Genomic DNA, 18,154 nt, shown 5'->3' with positions numbered 1-18,154 from the left:
GTATGTAACTTTTTTTTTCTGTCTGGCAGCATGTATAATTTTCTGTTTATACTTGAAATTCAAGTATTTCCTGGACTTAATGAGACTTTTAATCTGTAGGCTTAAATCTTAGCTCAGTATATAAAGAACGTAGTACTGTATTCATTTTATTATAATATTTCCCTCATCGGTTCTGTTCTTCTTTAATCTTTTAAAAATTCATTCTGGAATTCCTGCTATTCTCATGTTAAGATCCTCGACCTGTCTCTTCCCTTGTTATTAATATTCCTGTGTCTTTTGTAAACTAATTCCTTCACTTGCTATTTCTCTTTGTGTCCTTTCTACTTAGTGTAAGATTTTCCCTTTACTTGTTATCTGCGTCTTTTCTACTTGTTATAAGATGCTCCATTCACCTGCCATTTCTGCTTCTTTGTCTTTTCTGCCTGAAGATACCCCTTCAGTTCCTCTTCCATCTGTGCCACTGATGTTTTCTTTTAGTTCTGTGGAAAATAAAATATTATTATTCTTATTATGACTGTATGTGTACATGTGTTGGAAGGGTTGTCTGTGTGCCACAGCTTGTATGTGGAAGCTAGAGGATGACGTTTTGGAGTTCCTTCCACCTTTATGTGTGGTCGTCTATTCTAACTCAAGTTGCCACGTTTGCACATCAAGCATTTTTACCTGCTTAGCTATCTTAACAGCTTGAAAATTTTAAGCTTTAAATTTAAATTTAAGATGAGTTTTTCCCCCCTTGGAACTCTTTCTTGCATTTTTCTTCTAATTTCTTGCCTTTTTTTTTTTTTAATCTCTCATCATTGCTTTTTCCAAGTACTTTCACAATTCCTTCTTCCATGGGACCAGCCTCTTACAGATGTTCTATATGTCATCTCTCAGCTCAGCTTGCTCTCTTTTATGCTATAGCTACTGTGTGTTTTGTGTTGCATTGTGTTGTTTTTACTTACTGGGGGAATCTATGTTTTTGATATACATGTAAGCTTTAGAGTATCCTTGGTATTAAAATATCTGAAAGCAATGAAAGATAACAACACTCCCTTCTTGACATTTTTGGTTGACTGTGGTCAACCTGGCCAGCAGTTAGTGGCCCTTTTTCTCCTCTTGAGAGCTTCCTGGGCCAGAGCAGCACTCTTACCTGGCTGCCAATCTTGGAAACAACTCAGCCTGCCAATGTAGCCCCTACTCACTGAAGGCACTTATCTCTAAATCTAATCCTATAAGGCTTCTAGGGGAAGTTGGCATTAAGGGATGGCAGGTATAGATTGCCAAATGGTGAACAACTGTCTCAGGAGGGCAGGATGCCCAGTAAAATACTTCTAGAATTTTCAAAACCTTGATCTTAGTAGAATCCTGGGGCAAGACATACCTTTATTCAGTTACTAGTACTGTGTCTTTACTCACTGACAAGATAAAGTCCTGCGTTTCTCTCAAGATTTGCTAAGAGCCTATGACCTCAGAGGCACTCTTCAAACATTGCTAATTCTGCTGTATCAAGGCACATCCGTGTAACTACCAGTCGATTCTAAAGAGATCCAAAGGAAATGGACTAGCTGGGCATGGTGACTCATGCCTGTAATCCTAGCATCATGGAGGATAACTGTGAGTTTGAGACTATCTTTGACTACAATGTGAGTTCTAGGCCGGCTGGGGCTAAAGAAAGAGATCTATCATGCAAAAACCTAAATGAGAGTGGGGGGTGGAGATGGGAGAGAGAGAGAGAGAAAGAGAGAAAGACCCCCTAATTGTGTTTGAATAATTCATATGCAGGGTGGAGTTTCTGCCTTGGAGTTCAGGTAATTTCACCCAAAGAAGATTCTCTGACTATTATTTTAACTTGTAAGAAATAAGGGATTATTATTCTCTCTTTTTACTGGAGAAATAACATATTTGAACTAATTATATTTTGAAGTGTTGAATTAATAATTGCTGAAATGCAGACCACCACCAAGGCTCAGTAGTTGAACCCAGGGGTGAGTATTTGTTTCATGGGCAGATTATTTAGTCTGTGCAATGGTGGTTGGTTCTGATCTCAACTGGAATCACACATTGGGATCTTGAATATTTGATCCAAGAAAATCTATAGGAGTGATCCAAACCTGACTAGGCCTGGCCTTGCTGTCTCTACATCTCTCTGATCCTCTGCATGAGATCACTGGGCGAGCTCAGCATGAGCCTCTTGTGGCTATGACAGAAGTTCAAGAGAACAAGGAAAACCACATAAAGCATCTTCAGACCTAGACCAAGAACTGATATGCAGTCACTTCTGAGTCATTCTTGGGCTAAAGGTGGTCTTGAATCAGAACCCAAACTCTAGAGGTTAGAAAGGAGGCCCTTTCCACAGTATAGGGGTAGAAGAATGATGCTCCACTGTCAAGTTACATGTTAAAGGATGTGGATATGCAGAGGAGAAAAAGATATAGGGTCATGGATTCAACCATCCTGAGTTGTTTAGAATGACAGTATAGCATTTTCAATTTACCTTGGCACTCAAAGGAAAGATCATGATTTTGGCTTGGAGGTAGAGGACAAACTTTCCCTGAAGAAGCTATAATAGAAATGAATCATACAGATGACTTGGAATTTACCAAGTGGGCAAAAATGAGTGAAAACAACAATAATCAATTAAAATGTAAGGAATTGCCAAAGTAGAGACACAGAAATCTCTGGATGTTATGGGGCATTGGCCGGTGAAGAGCTGTCCACATGCTAGGATCACTGGAAACGGTTCTTTGACCTTGTCTTTTGCTCATGGCTTTGCTCTTCCCAAAACTGGAATTTCACACTTCATTCAAGGAGGAGTTTGGCTGCCATGTACTCTTCAGAGCATGCCTCATAGTTGATTCCTGTCCTCATACCCTGAAAAATGATCTTAAGTTTGTATTGGTGCAAGCACTCCTTTAATACATTCCGGCCACTTAGCACAACTTGACATGTTCTCCCATCTGTGCCTCATCTTTACTTTATTAATACATTTTTATTGTTTTTGTGATTTTCATACAATATAGTTTGATAGTATTTAGATCCCCTCCTCTAACCACATCTCCCCTGACTATTCCCACCCAATTTAATGTCCTCTCTTAAATATATGTGTGTGTATGTATGTATGTATATATTATAGTGAAGCCTATAGAATCTAATTTGTGTTCCCAAATGTCCTTTAATATGGGTTCATCCACTGGGCCCACCAATAGTCCCATTCCTATAAGATACTATCTTTCCCCCATCAGTAGCCATCAACTGCCAAAAGTTCCTTAGGTTGGGTTGGAATTTCCTATCTACTTCCCCTTGTCTAGACTGGAATTTTGTCTGGTTTGAGCTTGTACAGGACTTGAGCATGCTGTCACCATTGGTGAGAGTTCATGTGAGTAACTGACCAGTTTTTTGGAAGACTGTTGCCTTGTGGTCATTCAACTCTCTGGCTCATACAGTCTTTTCACCTCCTCTTCCACAATAATCCCTGAGCCTTGGGAAGCAGAGGTTTGAAATAGGTGCCCTATTCAGGGACAAGCACTCTACAGCCTCTTGTCTCTGCACATTGACCAATTGTGGGTTTCTGTGTTAATCACCATCTTCTGCATAAGGAAACGTCTCTGATGAGAGTTGAGAGATGCATTCAGCCTATGTGTAGAGGATGTATTAAAGATATGTCACCTAAAGTTAAGTATCTCAGAGACACTTATTCTTTATGTTTGACCAGTTCTGTAACTCTGCAGTAGTCTGTCTGTTGCAAAAAGAAGCTTCTTTGATAAGGGGTGCAAGGCACACTTGTCTGTAAATATGAGGATGCATATTTAGGATAAAGAAATTATGTTGGTCTGCAGACGTGGCAAAAGTAGATTTTTCTCTAGACTCTATGACCTCTCCAGCCATGTGTATTTGGCTATGTTTACCACGCATGAGTTCCCTCCCTTTGAGCAGGACTTAATTCCAATTAGATAGCTATTGTTTATCCCAAGATAAAAGTGTCACTACTGTACCAATAGTGACAGTTTGCTGGACCAGTCTTCCTTATTTTTAAGTTAGTGCTTAGTAAAAATATTACTAACTCTGTGTATCCATCCTTGATACTTTCATCTCTACCATCCAAACACCCTACTTCCAGCATAGATTACATCAGAGTTTCTTGCTAAAGGCTCTTGTTTCCCCATATACTTTCTTTAGCACTCTTATGGTATTTGTTACTCCATGACTTTAGGTGTAATTTCTGATCAATATCTGTCTCCCAGGTTAAACTTTCAGTTTTGGGGAGAGCAAAAGTCCAGGCTGTTAGTATGCTACTTTCCTCTAGGGCCTACCACGCACCAGATCGTAGTTTCTACCAAATATTGAGTGAGCATGACTGAATGAGATGTATCTAGACTTTTGGCCTCATGAAATAGGTTTTGTTGTATCCTTCAAACTACATTACTATGGTCTCCCTAAGTTTACTATTTCTCAGTGGCAAGGTGAAAAAAATCCATTTAATGCTTCTATTCAATCAGTATTCACTGTGGTAGATACATACCGTCCTGTGCTAGATATTAGTGATGCAGAGGCAAGCAGGACAGGTGTGGATGCTGGTTTAGTGGCAAGATGGAGACGTGAATTAGGTATACAGCTGCTGTGGTCAGTGTAAGTAAGGATGTGTTAAGATTGGCACATGGAGAAAAGGCTTTCGACCTAATGTGCCCTCCACTGGGGCTTCCCGAAAAGGAACAATCTGAACTGATTTCTGATACCTAACTAAGAATGATGGGACAGATCATTCCAGAAAGAATAAATCAAAGAGAAGTGAGAAATCAAGGCCAACTATAGGAAACGTTATAGTACTATAGAATGGAGCATGCAAGGGAAGCAACGGCCAAAAGAAGGCAGAAGCAGGCATTGCTATGTCACAATACAGCAATGGAGGTGTGGCTTGGTAGTGGAGTGCTTGCCTAAAGTGCCTGCAGCCCTGGGTTTGATCACTGACACTGAAAACAGAAGCAACATAACTCATTCTGGGAGGTCAAAAAAGGAATACATAACCCCAAATTGGAATCTTAGCCTAGGTTGAAGTAAGAGTTTGAACTGTCAGGGTGAAGACTGGGGAGAGTTCTTCTGCTAGGGGTACAGCAAACACAAAAGTGTGTAAGAACATGAATTTTTCAAGAGAAATGCAAATTGTTTTTAAAAGAATTAGAGAATATTGAGTGACTTAATGAGAAACAAAGCTGAGAAAGGAAAATACCTTCTAATCTTCAAGTCTTACTGCTATGACATAATGATCTAGACTGCAGTGACCATGTTATCTACTTTATAATAGATCTTTAAAAGAAGCATTATTATTGAGACCTTTGAAAATATCCAAAAGTATATTGAGCTGGGGTCTCCTATAAATTCATCCCTCTGCCCCATGGCCAGCAACCCAGGTCAATCCTGCCCTGTCCACAGCACCATTCAGTTCTCCATCCCACATTATTTTGAAGCAAACCTCAAATGTCATGACACTTCATACATGAATATTTCAGTATATACATCTGAATGGTAAGGAGCATTGTTCGCTATATCCATTCTAATATTATATCTAAATTGAAACAGTTTCATCAGATAGCTAATAAGTGTTGTAATTACTAATTATCCCATACATGTCAATTAATCTAGATATAAATGCAGATGTTTACATGGGAGGTCATTTGATCAGAATCCACATAAAGGGCTGAGACTATTCTGAAAGTGAAAGAAGGCAGTAGCAGTTATTACCAGGCATACATGGAGCCCTATATTTAAGCAGAAATGCATAATTACTTAGTTTACTCTCCTGCTAGCATATTAATAAGGCTATCTCATCAGATATTTGGCAAAATCTGAAGGAAGCTGGCTCATATTGCTCATACCTCTTTCCATTTTTTCTAGGTCTCTCTGTTCCCTGGTGTGTAAATGGACATACTCTGCAGAGAAAGGCTGGGATGACAGCTTCTGGAAGATGGTTGGTTTGGAAGACCTCATTGGAGATAATTACAGCAAAATAGGTAAAGGAACAGAATACCCAGGGTGATCCTCTATATGTTTATATGAGGCTCTCTGTGGTTTTTGTTTTGTTTTGTTTGAATTACCTTATAGGAACTCAGCCATTTTTTCCAATACTAGGTTTTCCAAAACATGCCAACTATGATGGGTAGACAGTGACCAAAGGCCTTAGTCCAAGGATTTGTTTGAAGTGGGTGGTGAGGCATGCTGTGAAGATGTGCCTTCAAGTAGACATTCAATAGTGGGGCTTACTTGGGAAGATCTTTGCATAGAACAGCTGGGCATGGCGTCATTAAAGACATGCATATGAATTGTTGACATAAGTAGGAAAATATCTTTATCAGTTTGGTGCAAGACAAGAATAAGAAAAAAATAAAATTGAAAGACCAAAATTAGGAGAATCAGGAACAAGCCAGAAAGTAGGATATGCGCCAATGCTTGGTGAATAACACCTTCATGTCACAGACTGAGTATATGAGACAGACCTGAGTGGCTGATAGATGTTTACCTTGTGAAAGAGTTTCAGTATAAGGTACATATAATTATGACAGTCTTACATTCAATGTTTGCAAGGTCATTTCACAGGAAGATATTTATTTCCCATAGTAACTACTTCTATTTCTAGTAAGCTCTCTTCAGTTAAGCAATCATACCTGTTTGAGTAGAAAACTTCCTGAATTGTTTAGTGTGCAGGGTATGAAGTTGCAACGAGGTCTAGACGTTATTGGATTATGAAAGATAGCCCTTCCTCTTTTATGGAAGAGAGTAGAAAAAAAGCGCATTACTATAGTTCTGCAAGTCTTCAACACAACTTCTTTCCACATTAGCTACTTCAGTTCCCAGCCAGCAAGAAGGAAGAATCAAAGGGACCAAGGAATCATCATGCACGTTGCTTTAGAGACAGTGTAACCTCACTTCTGATTCTCTCTTATTGATGACTGCTCATTCAGAAGGCCTCATTAGGTTGTAGAACTGACTAGAAAACATAGTTACTGTCTCAGTAGCCAAGTGCCCACCTGTGAGCCCACTGAAACTTGAGAACTGTGTTTTTAAATATTGGTAAATTTGCTGCATTTTATGACCCCCTTTGATAACTATGTCACTTAGTAGATTATGTCAGCTGAACCTACTTTTCCATGGTGGAATACTCACGACTACTTCATGAAAAGCTCATGCGTATGGGACACAAACATGGAAGATGAACATAACATACACCGCTGGGCCTGGCATGCTGTCTGTAACCTGTTCAACTGCTTCTAGCCTAATCTAAAAAAAGGAGTGGAGCCAGGATAGTGTGCTGAAGAGTTCTGCTGGGATTTCTGTGGCTCAGTTAAAACTCTCTGAGGATATGAACTGGTAGAGAAGGTGGTGGGGTGCGGGACACTTGTCATAAGGGAAAAAAGGAAGAAGACTCAGCATCAGTTACTAGTCATCATCTATGTACCTGGTCCTTTGTTAGACAATTGGTATATATTATCCTACTTTATGCTCATAAAATATTTATTTTATGATTCCTGTTTTACAGATAGGAAATTGAAATTTAGCTCCTTTACCCACTATGAGGATGTACAGTCTACATCAATAGTCCCCTTGTTCCCTTGGGATATACTGAGAGAGCTGGTGTGACCCTGCAACTGGCCTCTGGTAGAGTTAGGCATCACTAGAATGTTCAGTACTCAGAGCCAACTTGAACTAGATTGGAGCAAGTGTCCATACTTTACCAGGGATGTAGTAGAGTATCAGTCTGAGGAATGTGTTATCTTCACAAATCATAGACATGTATTAATGCCTTAAGTCATTTGATGGTTGGTTTTAAGATTCTCAGTCTCAGTGTCAAGGACATTTGGAGTCAATGGCTGAGACAAAGACTAAGCAAGAGAGCCAAACTTTTTACCTTCCTAGGGCTTAGAGGAGTGTTTGAACCATTACATAGTGGGTGAGTTGGGACTTCTGCTAACCAGACTCAGGTTTTAGACAACACTTCAAGCTCAGTAGGGGAAGGGGGCAGCTAAACAACAACAAATAATCCAAACTGAAGTCCCTGCAAGACAGGGTCCTTAATCAGCTTGCCCTTTAGTACCTTGACATAGGTGTTGCTAAATGACTACTGACTACATGGGGAAGGCATAACCACAGTTATTTGATCAATGCCAGAATGGCAAAAATCAAGAGAAAACTGTGGAGCTATCCCCGGTGTTTAAGTCTGCTTGGACTGCTATTTCAAAATACTGGGAGTGGAGGATGTGTGTCAAATTCACAGAAATCCATCTCTCACAGTTCTAGAGATAAAGCTGGCATCAAGGTAGATTTCATTCTGAAGCTTTTTCTAGTGGCTAGTGGGTGGCAGTCATTTTGCCTATGTGTCCTCTGTGCCTGAGGATGGGAAGGCTGTGGTACCTTTTTTAGATGGATACTGTTCCTATTGCATCAGGCTGCTGTTCTTATCACCGTATTTAACATTAATTGCCCCCTTATAGACCCTGTATCTAAATGCAGTCATACTGGGCATTAGAGCTTGCATGTAAGAATTTTGAAGTCACCATTCAATCCATAACACTGATGTCTTAGGGGCTAAAAATGGACCATTCACTTCTGAGGCACAAAGCTCTGCAGGCTCCCCAAGAGCTCCCTGCCTTGATGAATCATCACAATCCAGTGACAGAGGAAGGGCTTTGGGGCTTAAAACAGATGGAATCCAGGCAAGTTGGGTCTGGTGCACAAAATGGGAACTGGGTTATTCTATTTCTGACTCTAATGGCACAAACTGAGACAAGTTTTCTAGCACTCCCATGCACCATAGTCTTGTCTGTGAAAGATTATTAATGGGAACAATTTCAGTAGTTTACCACTTCCTGTTGGGCATAGTGGCATATGCCTTCAATCCAGGCACTTGGGAGACAGAGGCAGGCAGATCGTTGTGTGTATGAGTACTTTGTCTACATGTATATAAGTGCACTGTGTGTGTGCAATGCCCACAGAGGCCAGAAGAGGGGGTCAGATCCCCTGGAACTGGAGTTACTGGTGGTTGTTCGCTGCTATATGGGTCCTGGGAACAGAAGCCTGATCCTCTGGAAGAGTAGCCAGTGTTCCTCTACATCATCTCTCCAACCCCTATAGCTACTACCTTTTTTTTCTTGTTTTTTTAAATTATTCATTTTTTATTCAATTTTTAGTATTTCATACAGAACATCTCAAGCAATCTTTTTTAAAATAATTTACTGAGAATTTCATACATGCATATAAAGTGTTTTGATCAAATTCATGCCCACTCTCTCCCCTCCATCTCCTTCCATATCTCCCCATCACTTTTTTTCTGATAACTCCACATACTCTTTCTTCTTTTTTTAATGGGGCTTTTTGCTACTCTAACATTCCCCCCTCTGAAGAGGTAACCCTAAAATCTTTTAAGCATTAGATAAGAACTCCCTAATACTTTTGATATTTTTGGTCTTTGGAACGGAGTATGTTATCTTGATTCTATACTAGACTGTGAGCTGTTTCACACAGTAATTCACTATTTACCTCTATATGCACTATTCTAGTCGAGGGCATGCCATATTCTTGCATTGAAATTACAGTGTGATTAGTAGGTGGGTAAGTGAATGATTGAGATAGCTGGTCCTATGAGCTCAGCGCCTCTGATTTTTCAAAACTATAAAGGATCTTTGCTGGTTTAGTAGCATCTTAGGTGACTTGGATCCCCCTTTAACTCTTACTTTCTGATTATTTTGACATTTTCCTCCTTTTTTCTCATCTTGTACAAGATATATGTTTAATTAGTATATTAGCTATGCTAATAGAGTAGTACCTACAAAAAAATACTCATTAAAAGTCCATAATGTTAACCTAGCAGAAAATTTCCAGAGTAACTTTATTAGATTTTGCCTATTAAGTTAATGGATTTTTAATGAGTGTCCTAAGGAGACATATCATTAACTAGAATTTGCTGTATATGGATTAAAACTTACCCATTCATCAAAATCAATTGTATGGCATTTATTTTGATTTTCATTTCTGGCCACTTGAACTTGGAGTTTCAGTGTGAACCCAAAGCAGAAGACATTTAAGATGGTGTTTATTCATAGTTTAAATTTCAGAAACGCCTCTGGAAGCTTCCTCACATATTTTTTTTAGCAATTCTTGGAATTATAAAAAATGAATCTCAGAAGCCTCCCTATAAAGTGTTAAACATTTCTAGCGGCCTCAGTGCCTGTCAAGATGTGGGCAGTATAGCACAAAACCTTTTAGAAGGTCTGAGCATCGAGTGCTGTGGATTTGAACATTAATACAATTACCATAATTTTCTCCATGTGGTGCTTTTAGCCAAGTCTTTACCAGCCTTCTTTGGCTCATGCAGTAAATAAATGCTTTCCCTGAAAACTGAACACCTCAGCAACTGATAGTCTTATGGAGGAATATTTTTGAAGTAAATTATTTATGAAGTCTAAGTTGATGATCAAATGCAGTATTTATGTGGTATATTTCAAGAACAAAGGAAAATTGATATTTGGTCAGTTTGGTTATGAAAAATTGTACAAAGTAAAGAAAATAGTTTTGTGAATTAAAAGAATATAATAGAAAATTTATTTGCAGTGCATTGATTTGACTTTCGCCACAGATGGAGAAGCACAGCCCACTGTCGTCTTGTACCTTCCTTCCTCTCCTCCTATGTCATCTTTTCTTTTTCCTTTTTTTCTTTTTACTGGGGGATTATCTACCCATAGTTCAATAAAATGATCTGCGCCAGTAAATGTTGACCTTTAATTCCATGGGAATCATTCCCAGGTTATTTATTTAATCCTGGACATCCATCAAAAGCAAGCAGGAAGGAAGAGACCAGCAGAGAGAAAGGGCCCTTAGGAAAAGGAGCAGCATCCCACCTGTTCTAATCGATTATCCAGGCTCCCTTTCAACAAATCTCTGTTGCTTTTTTACTTCCTGGGAAAGTCCTTCATTGTATTTATTGGGGTAGGCCACTGGATGAAAATTGATGGACATAGCGTAGCTGAATTGTAGAGAGACTTATTCGTACTTTAGAGTTGTGTTATCTCAAACAATTCAGTGTACTAGCTTAGAGATCATTATTTGAGATCACGGAAGCCTGGCAATGAGCAAAATGCAAGGGCTAAGTAGGAGCTACACTGGAGTGAAAGCTGGAGTGAAGACAGTGTGTGTGCACGAAGAGACCTTCCCCAGGGGAGGAACCTGCTGCTTTGCTAAACTGGTTTTCTCTTCCATTAAGACCATTTTTGTTGTTGTTGTTGTCTTTTTGAGACAGGGTCTCCCTGTGGAACTCACTTTGTAGACCAGAGTGGCCTCGAACTCACAGAGATCTGCCTGCCTCTGCCCCCTGAGTGCTGGGATTACCGGCATGCTCCACCACACCCGGCTCGAGACCATATTTTAAGTGTCATTTTCTGTGGGCACAGTCACCCGGCATAGCATAAATACTAATGAAATAGCTAATAAATGTGTGAATGTGTGCTTGAATGAAGGACTAAACAAAAATATTCTTTCTGGACTTGTATTCTCTTAATGGAGTCTCTGTCAATTCTTTGAACTAAATAATAATTCCAGGCGATATAGAAGCTGTCAATTCATTTCCCAAATTCAGTACCCAACCCCATTCCTAGAGCAAATCTCTAGAGACTTTGCCAGGGCAGGAGATATATTACCAACAACCTAGTTTAGGAAGTTTTAGAAACTTACTCTTCCACAGAGGGGGAAAAAAAATCTTTCAGTAACCGACATGCAGTTTAGATATTTTTGCCTTGTAGGTTCAAACTTTTAAGTGAAGACTGATAATGAATGACAAGTGTATGTTGTAGACAGAAGTGTACTGTGATTCACCACGGAGTTCTCACCAGAATGGAACAATTCACAGATATACCTGAGGAACTGGCAGTCTTGGCTTTCATCAGGGTGAATTCCAGAGCATGTGGTGCATCTTCTGCCTCTGCTTTCAGTCTGGCTGAACACTGGGCTCTCCGTGATGCTGACCCATCCACTCACTGGGAGGCCAAGAAGCTGGGACAAGGAGAAAATAGATTGAGTTGTGTTCATTTGTTCTTGCCTCATAGACTGGGAAAGCATGCTACTGGCTTGGGTGCAGGTGGCTCACGAAGAGACCCCTGGAAATCCCGCCCAGTTCCCTGTCAAGGCTGTAGTCCCACTTTTTTCTAATATAGCCCCACAGATGACTCATTTTTTTTCAAGTGTCAAAGATCAGATAAGGATTGTTCTTTCCGTAGATGGAATTAGTGAGAGTAGAAAAGCCAGAAATGGGGCTTTCATATCAAAACTGCTCTGACTTTCATAAGACAAGAGAAAATCCTCTCATGGCAGTATTCCTTAAGGCTTTCTGCTGGCAATATGATTCATCACCAAGTTGGGGATTTTGAATCTGTTGATGTTGTCTATAGTTGTGGGTCTTATAAAATCCTTCTTTAGCTTCTCCTCCCCAGTGTTGTGATGTGTGAGTTTAGGTGATAATTTTCCTAACATACATTGGCAAACCTAGAGAATATTTAGCCGTAGTTACTCCCAGCCTTTTATTGCTTACTTGGGACCCATCACACTTCTGTGTCCCATGTCCAGAAGGAGGTCATCAACTGGCCCAGGCTTTGCCATCCCAGTTTGCTTTGAGACTTTTATCTTACCCCATTTTCTTATGAACTTTCTTATTCCTGTCCATCTTATATAGCAAGGTCTTTCTAATCCTTAAAGAAAAGTACGGGCTAGAGAGATGGCTCAATGTTTAAAAGCACTGACTTCTCTTGGCAAGGACCTGGGTTTGGTCCCAGCACCCACCTGGTAGCTAACAACTGTGTGTAACTCCAAGTCCAAGGGATTCAATGCCCTCTTCTGACCTCTGTGGGCATTCCATGGCATGGGTGCACTTACCTACATGCAGGCAATACTCATACTATGAGAAATAAATTTTTTTTTTTAAAGAAGAGTGTATATCCTCTGAGTGTTATGCTACCTTGTTTAACCCTTTCAAATCAGTCTTTTGCCTGGGAGAGTGACTTGGAGGTCTCCAGTTCTGTTGTGATCCATCCACTAATGCATGCATACAACTAGCCAGCCACTTACTGAGTATCTCCCATGTGTTGGATGCTGGACTAAGTATACAAAATAAATACAAAAAAAAATTCATTCTGGTCTATCTGCTTTGCAAGCTCACCTCTACTCAGAGCAGAGGGATAAGTTAATAAATCAGTATTATCAAGATTTTTAATAATGGGGCTAGAGAGAAGGCTCAGCTATTAAGAGTTCATACTGTTCTAGCAGAAGAACTGAGTCCAGTTCCCAGCTCCTATAAAGGGGTGGCTGACAACCATCTGTAATTCCAGCTCCAGGAGGATCCAATGCCTCTGGCCTCAGAGGCACCTGTACTAAATGTGCACATATACCCCTACACAGAGACACGTGCATACACATAATGTTTTTAAAAGTTAAATTTCTGGGGCTGGAGAGATGGCTCAGCAGTTAACAACACCGATTGTTCTTGCAGAAGACCCAGGTTCAAATCCCAGTACTCACATAGCAGCTAACAACTGTCTATAACTCCAGTTCCAGGGGATCCGACAGTCTCTTCTGTCCTCCACAGGCATTGCACAACATGGGTGGGGTGCACTTACCTACATGCAGGCAATACATGCATACACATAAAATAATAAATGAAATACTTAAAAATTAAATTTCTAAAAATGTCTTTTCAATAATTATTGGGATGCCTCTGTCCCCAGAACTCTGGAGAAACAGTTGAAGAAGTTATTTATTGGTGGTGGTACCAAGGATATCTTCTCCTGAGGTGATACTGTAAATGTGCCTGAAAAATATGAGTGATCTTTGCTAAGAAAAGAGGCAATGGATTCCACGGCAGAAGAAACACCCTAAGCATAGGGATGGAGGCATGGAAGATGGGGATGTCCGTGAACTGATGAGTGGGGTAGGAGAAGGAGCATGGACTGAATTCTTATGGGACTTCTGTCTTTGCTTGAAGATAGGCCTGTGTTGAGAGCCTCGACCTAACAAGGTTTGCTCCATTCCTGTCATTTCAATGCTGCAAATAAAGCAGAAGACAGAAGGGGCCACTGCAGTCATTTTGTAGCTCCTGTGGAGATGAGTGTGTGTCTAGTCCTGGTGGCATTTCTCTTCTGTAATCACAGAAAACACCCATTAGCTACTGTCCCTCCTATAAATATTTGTTGTGAAGTTGAAGTGAGAGCTCAGATATCCCAGGACAACATGGTTTTTGCAGCCTGTAGAAATGTTAGCCTTATCATTTTTAAGTGTACCTTGGTACCTGGTGGACATGATCACTCACTCCCCAACACTGTTCTAACACTGTGCTTCCACCCGTTATGTTCCCAGAAATACCATTTCCGCTACTGGCCCTTCCAGGAACAGCCCCAGAGAGCCAGAGGACGAGGGAACAGAGATGACCACATCATGATAATGGCAAATAATGATTTTCAGAGGCTTTCTGGATCTGGACTGTTCCTTTTTACAGTTTGCCATCTAGAAGATGATTGGAAGCCCCAAGAAATAAGGTCAACTCTCAAGTTGCCTTCATACTGCTAAAGAATCAGAGGATACCAGAGCTGAAAGGAATAATAGAGATCTCATTCTAATGCTCTCAATTTATAGATAAGAACTGGGACTCAAGAGACGTGAGATGAATTTCCTTGATCTTCCAGCATTTTAGTGACACAGCTGAGACCAGAAATCAGGTCTTATTACCCATTCCCTCCTGATCCTATGACTGTCACTATTCTTTGCTATCTCTCCTATATGAGGTTTCTCATCAACTTTGGTTATTAAGCCAGGCCTGGTGATATCAGTTGAGATGGACTAGTTATTCAAGAATATAATCCATGGGGGCTGGGGAGATGGATCAGTGGTTAAGAGCATTGCTCTTACAGAGGACCCAAGTTCAAGTCCCAGCACCCACATGGTAGCTAGCAACCATATGTAACTCTAATTCCAGGGGATCTGGACACTGTCTTCTGACCTCCACAGGCATTGCACAACACAGGTGCACCTACATACATGCAGGCAATACACTCTTATACATAAAGTAAATAAAAAATTAAAAAGAATATAATATAGTCCTACTGACACTAGTGGCCCACTGTAGTGCAGTTGTGCTTAGCTAGGAATAGTTGGATCGCAAACACAGTACTCTGTCTCTTAAAGTGGCAGATTTAGATTTAAAAAAAGAATAATTAAGTAATGTATTAGTTATTGCATATTTTAAGGATGTTATCACCAGATGTAGACTGGTCTGATTTCAATTCTGGTTGTATCACCTGTGAGACATGGATGCTCTTCCATATGCAACTTCCTGTGAGGTACTTGAGCTCTTTGAACCTTAACTGGTATATTATGAAGATTAATAATTACATTATGAAGACTAAAGTAGATAATACAGGTAAAGTGCCTGTCACATAATATATTTTTCTAGCAAATGCTTGTTCTTACTGCCATAAGAACTGGAATAGTTGCAGATAATTACTGTCAACTTCTAGATTTGGGAAATGTCTTTTTCTGAACTATCCTTCAGTTCACGCAACCTTTTTCCAAGCAAGGTATGAGAAAGACTCTTACTAGACTCCTGTTTATAAACACATTCCAGTTCCACTTCTTTCAGAGGTCATCTGGTTGAATTATACATTTTCCTAAAGTCTTCAGTTACATAGGACTGGCTGGTTTCATGTGTACTTTTAAAAATTGCTGTTGGTGTTTGTTTGATTTGTCATTAACTGAAGGACATATTCATGGGCAAAGTAAAAACACAATATATTTTGGTGATAATTAATTAGGAAAAATCAATGACTAATGCTCCTACAATGTTTTACAAATTTCAAAAAAAAATTTTCTGTGCCTTTCGTTTATTTTCCCATTAAACTTGCAAAATAAATTTAGTTTCAGTTTTATATTTGGGGAATTCAGAAATAATGAGCTTTCAAGTGAAAAAGACCTGGGTTCAAATCCCAGACTCACCACTTACAGGCTGTGTAAAATGAGCAAGTTGCCAAACCTCTCTGAGACTTGTTTTCTTGATTTATTGTAATACTTGATGAATTGCTATGGAAATGGATACAGCAGTCAGTAGTGTATCCAGTGACACAGTGACAAATAGAGCCAAAGCTAACAGCCAACAGGTCCAATCCAGTGAACAATTCAAAGGGTCTTTGATAATTGTAGTCAAGGTAGCACACTAGGCAGTGGGCTCATGGTGCACAAAGACAAAGTTACAGTAACTACTGAATAATCTTTCATTCCCTTCTTTGTTTCAATTCGGTAAGTGCTAAAAATGGATTAGATTCTGAGAGTAACAGTGAACCAAAGCCAGCAAGGTTCCTGCCTTCCCAGCACTTACAGTCTAGTAGAGTAGAGCACTATTCAGTCAAACAGTGCCACTGGGGAAAATGCAATAAAGAATAAGCCAGTGTGGCTTTCAGGAATGTGTAGTTAGGTGATGTGGCCTTTGCAGAGAAACTGATAAATGCCTGAAGAAGTCATGCTTAACTAAGTTGAGGTGCATTCGGACTATGAAAAGGAGTAGAAAGACAGTATTTACACAGAAGGACTAGTTTTTGAAATGACTATGGCCAGAGACAGAGCAAGGAAAGGAGACCGGTGTGGCTACAACCAAGAGATTGGAAAGGGGCTATTGTGTGAGAAGGTGCTGAAATCATGTTCTAGAGGACTGGCTTTATGAAGACCAAATATGGTTGAGAGAACCTTAAGAGAGTATTTTGACCATTTCAGTTAGTTTGATGTAGCTATACCCAGTTAGACACCTTTAACTAATAAAATAAATTGTAGATTTTTCTTGTAGCTTGTGTAAGTAAAATTAAATTGCTACTCAGAGATAGGAAATAGTCAACATTATCCCAGTTTCTCACAAGTTTGAACCCTAAAACTATAGCTTGTCATTAATGTTACAAGAATTCTTTGCTTTTTAATTGTCAAAAGTTATGTTATTGCCTGGCATGGTGGCACACACCTGTAGTCCCAGCACTTGGAGGCAGAGGCAGGCGGATCTCTGTGAGTTCAAGGCCAGCCTGGTCTACATAGTGAGTTCCAGGACAGCTGGGACTACAGGGAGACCCTGTTTCAAAAAGACAAACAAAAAAATTACGTTATTGGGGCTGGGGAGATGACTCCATCAGAATAATGCCCACCTGCCACGTAACCATGAGGACCTGAGTTCAGATCCCCAGAACTGATATAAACCCCAGGAAGGTAGTAAGCATCTGCAAGCCCAGTGGTGGGGCTTGGGTTGGAAAGAGTGGAAACGGGGGATCCCTGGAGCTCACTGGCCAAGCAGCCTGGCCAAACTGATGAACTCCAGGTTTATCAAGACATAATATTTCAAAAAATATTGAGCAATAGAGAAGTATTAAACATTGACTTCTGGCCTCTACAAGCATGTGCACACACACACACACACACACACACACACACACATGCACACACCCATATAAAATGTACATATGCAACACACCAATGTACACACACAAAAAGATACACAAAAATGATGTTCCTGCTCTACTACCACCTATGCTTGCTTTTTTGCTCTCTGTGTTTGTTTGACTGTTTGACATTGTTGAGTGTGTTAAGGCTCCTTGTATCAGCATGAAGCAGATGTGTAATGGATGCATAGGTGGATAAGATGATAGGTGGTTGAGTTGAATTCTTTGTCCACATAGCTTAACCCCATTCTGTATTATTATGGTTTTTCTCTATTTTCATTAAACATATTAGAAGTCTTCATTGTTCAGGACCCAAATCTAAAGCTGATTCTTAATATCTCTCTTTTTCTTAAACTTTATAATCAATATATTAACAAGGTCTTCAGCTTTGCTCAAAAATGGACCCTAAATTACACATTCCTGCCCTCTTCACTGATACTGAAGCAGTTCAAAGCACTTGCATCTCTTGTAGGGTTTGTGTGCCAGCCTTAAATGCTTTCCTTGTTTCTACTCTTCCTTCTGTTGAGCCGTTCACTACCCTACGATCATAGTGATTCTTTATAAAGGTAAATCACATCAAGTTTCTTTCCTGCTTAAATTCCTCCAGTGCCTTTCCATGGTAAATTCAGTAAAAATCTAAATCTACCATGTTGGACAAAACCTACATTCGTATTCATATT

At 39.9% G+C, this 18,154-nt stretch overlaps 1 protein-coding gene across 8 annotated transcripts in view; it reads left to right on the top strand.

Moving 5' to 3' along the window:
* Positions 1–18,154, top strand: part of Fggy (FGGY carbohydrate kinase domain containing) — a 409,436-nt gene that overhangs the window by 161,349 nt on the left and 229,933 nt on the right. For all 8 annotated transcript variants that reach the window (XR_003850117.1, XM_017799079.2, XM_029565258.1 and 5 more), the window contains one exon: positions 5,872–5,987. Coding sequence is in view for 7 of the 8 variants with exons in the window: in XM_017799079.2 (XP_017654568.1) it covers positions 5,872–5,987 (116 nt within the window). In the remaining variant the exon portion in view is untranslated. The remainder of the gene's footprint in view (positions 1–5,871; positions 5,988–18,154) is intronic.

The sequence above is a fragment of the Nannospalax galili genome, unplaced genomic scaffold (assembly GCF_000622305.1).
Source record: "Nannospalax galili isolate Female #2095 unplaced genomic scaffold, S.galili_v1.0 scaffold718, whole genome shotgun sequence".
NCBI classification, from domain to species: domain Eukaryota; kingdom Metazoa; phylum Chordata; class Mammalia; order Rodentia; family Spalacidae; genus Nannospalax; species Nannospalax galili.
This window is presented reverse-complemented; position numbering and strand designations above follow the sequence as displayed.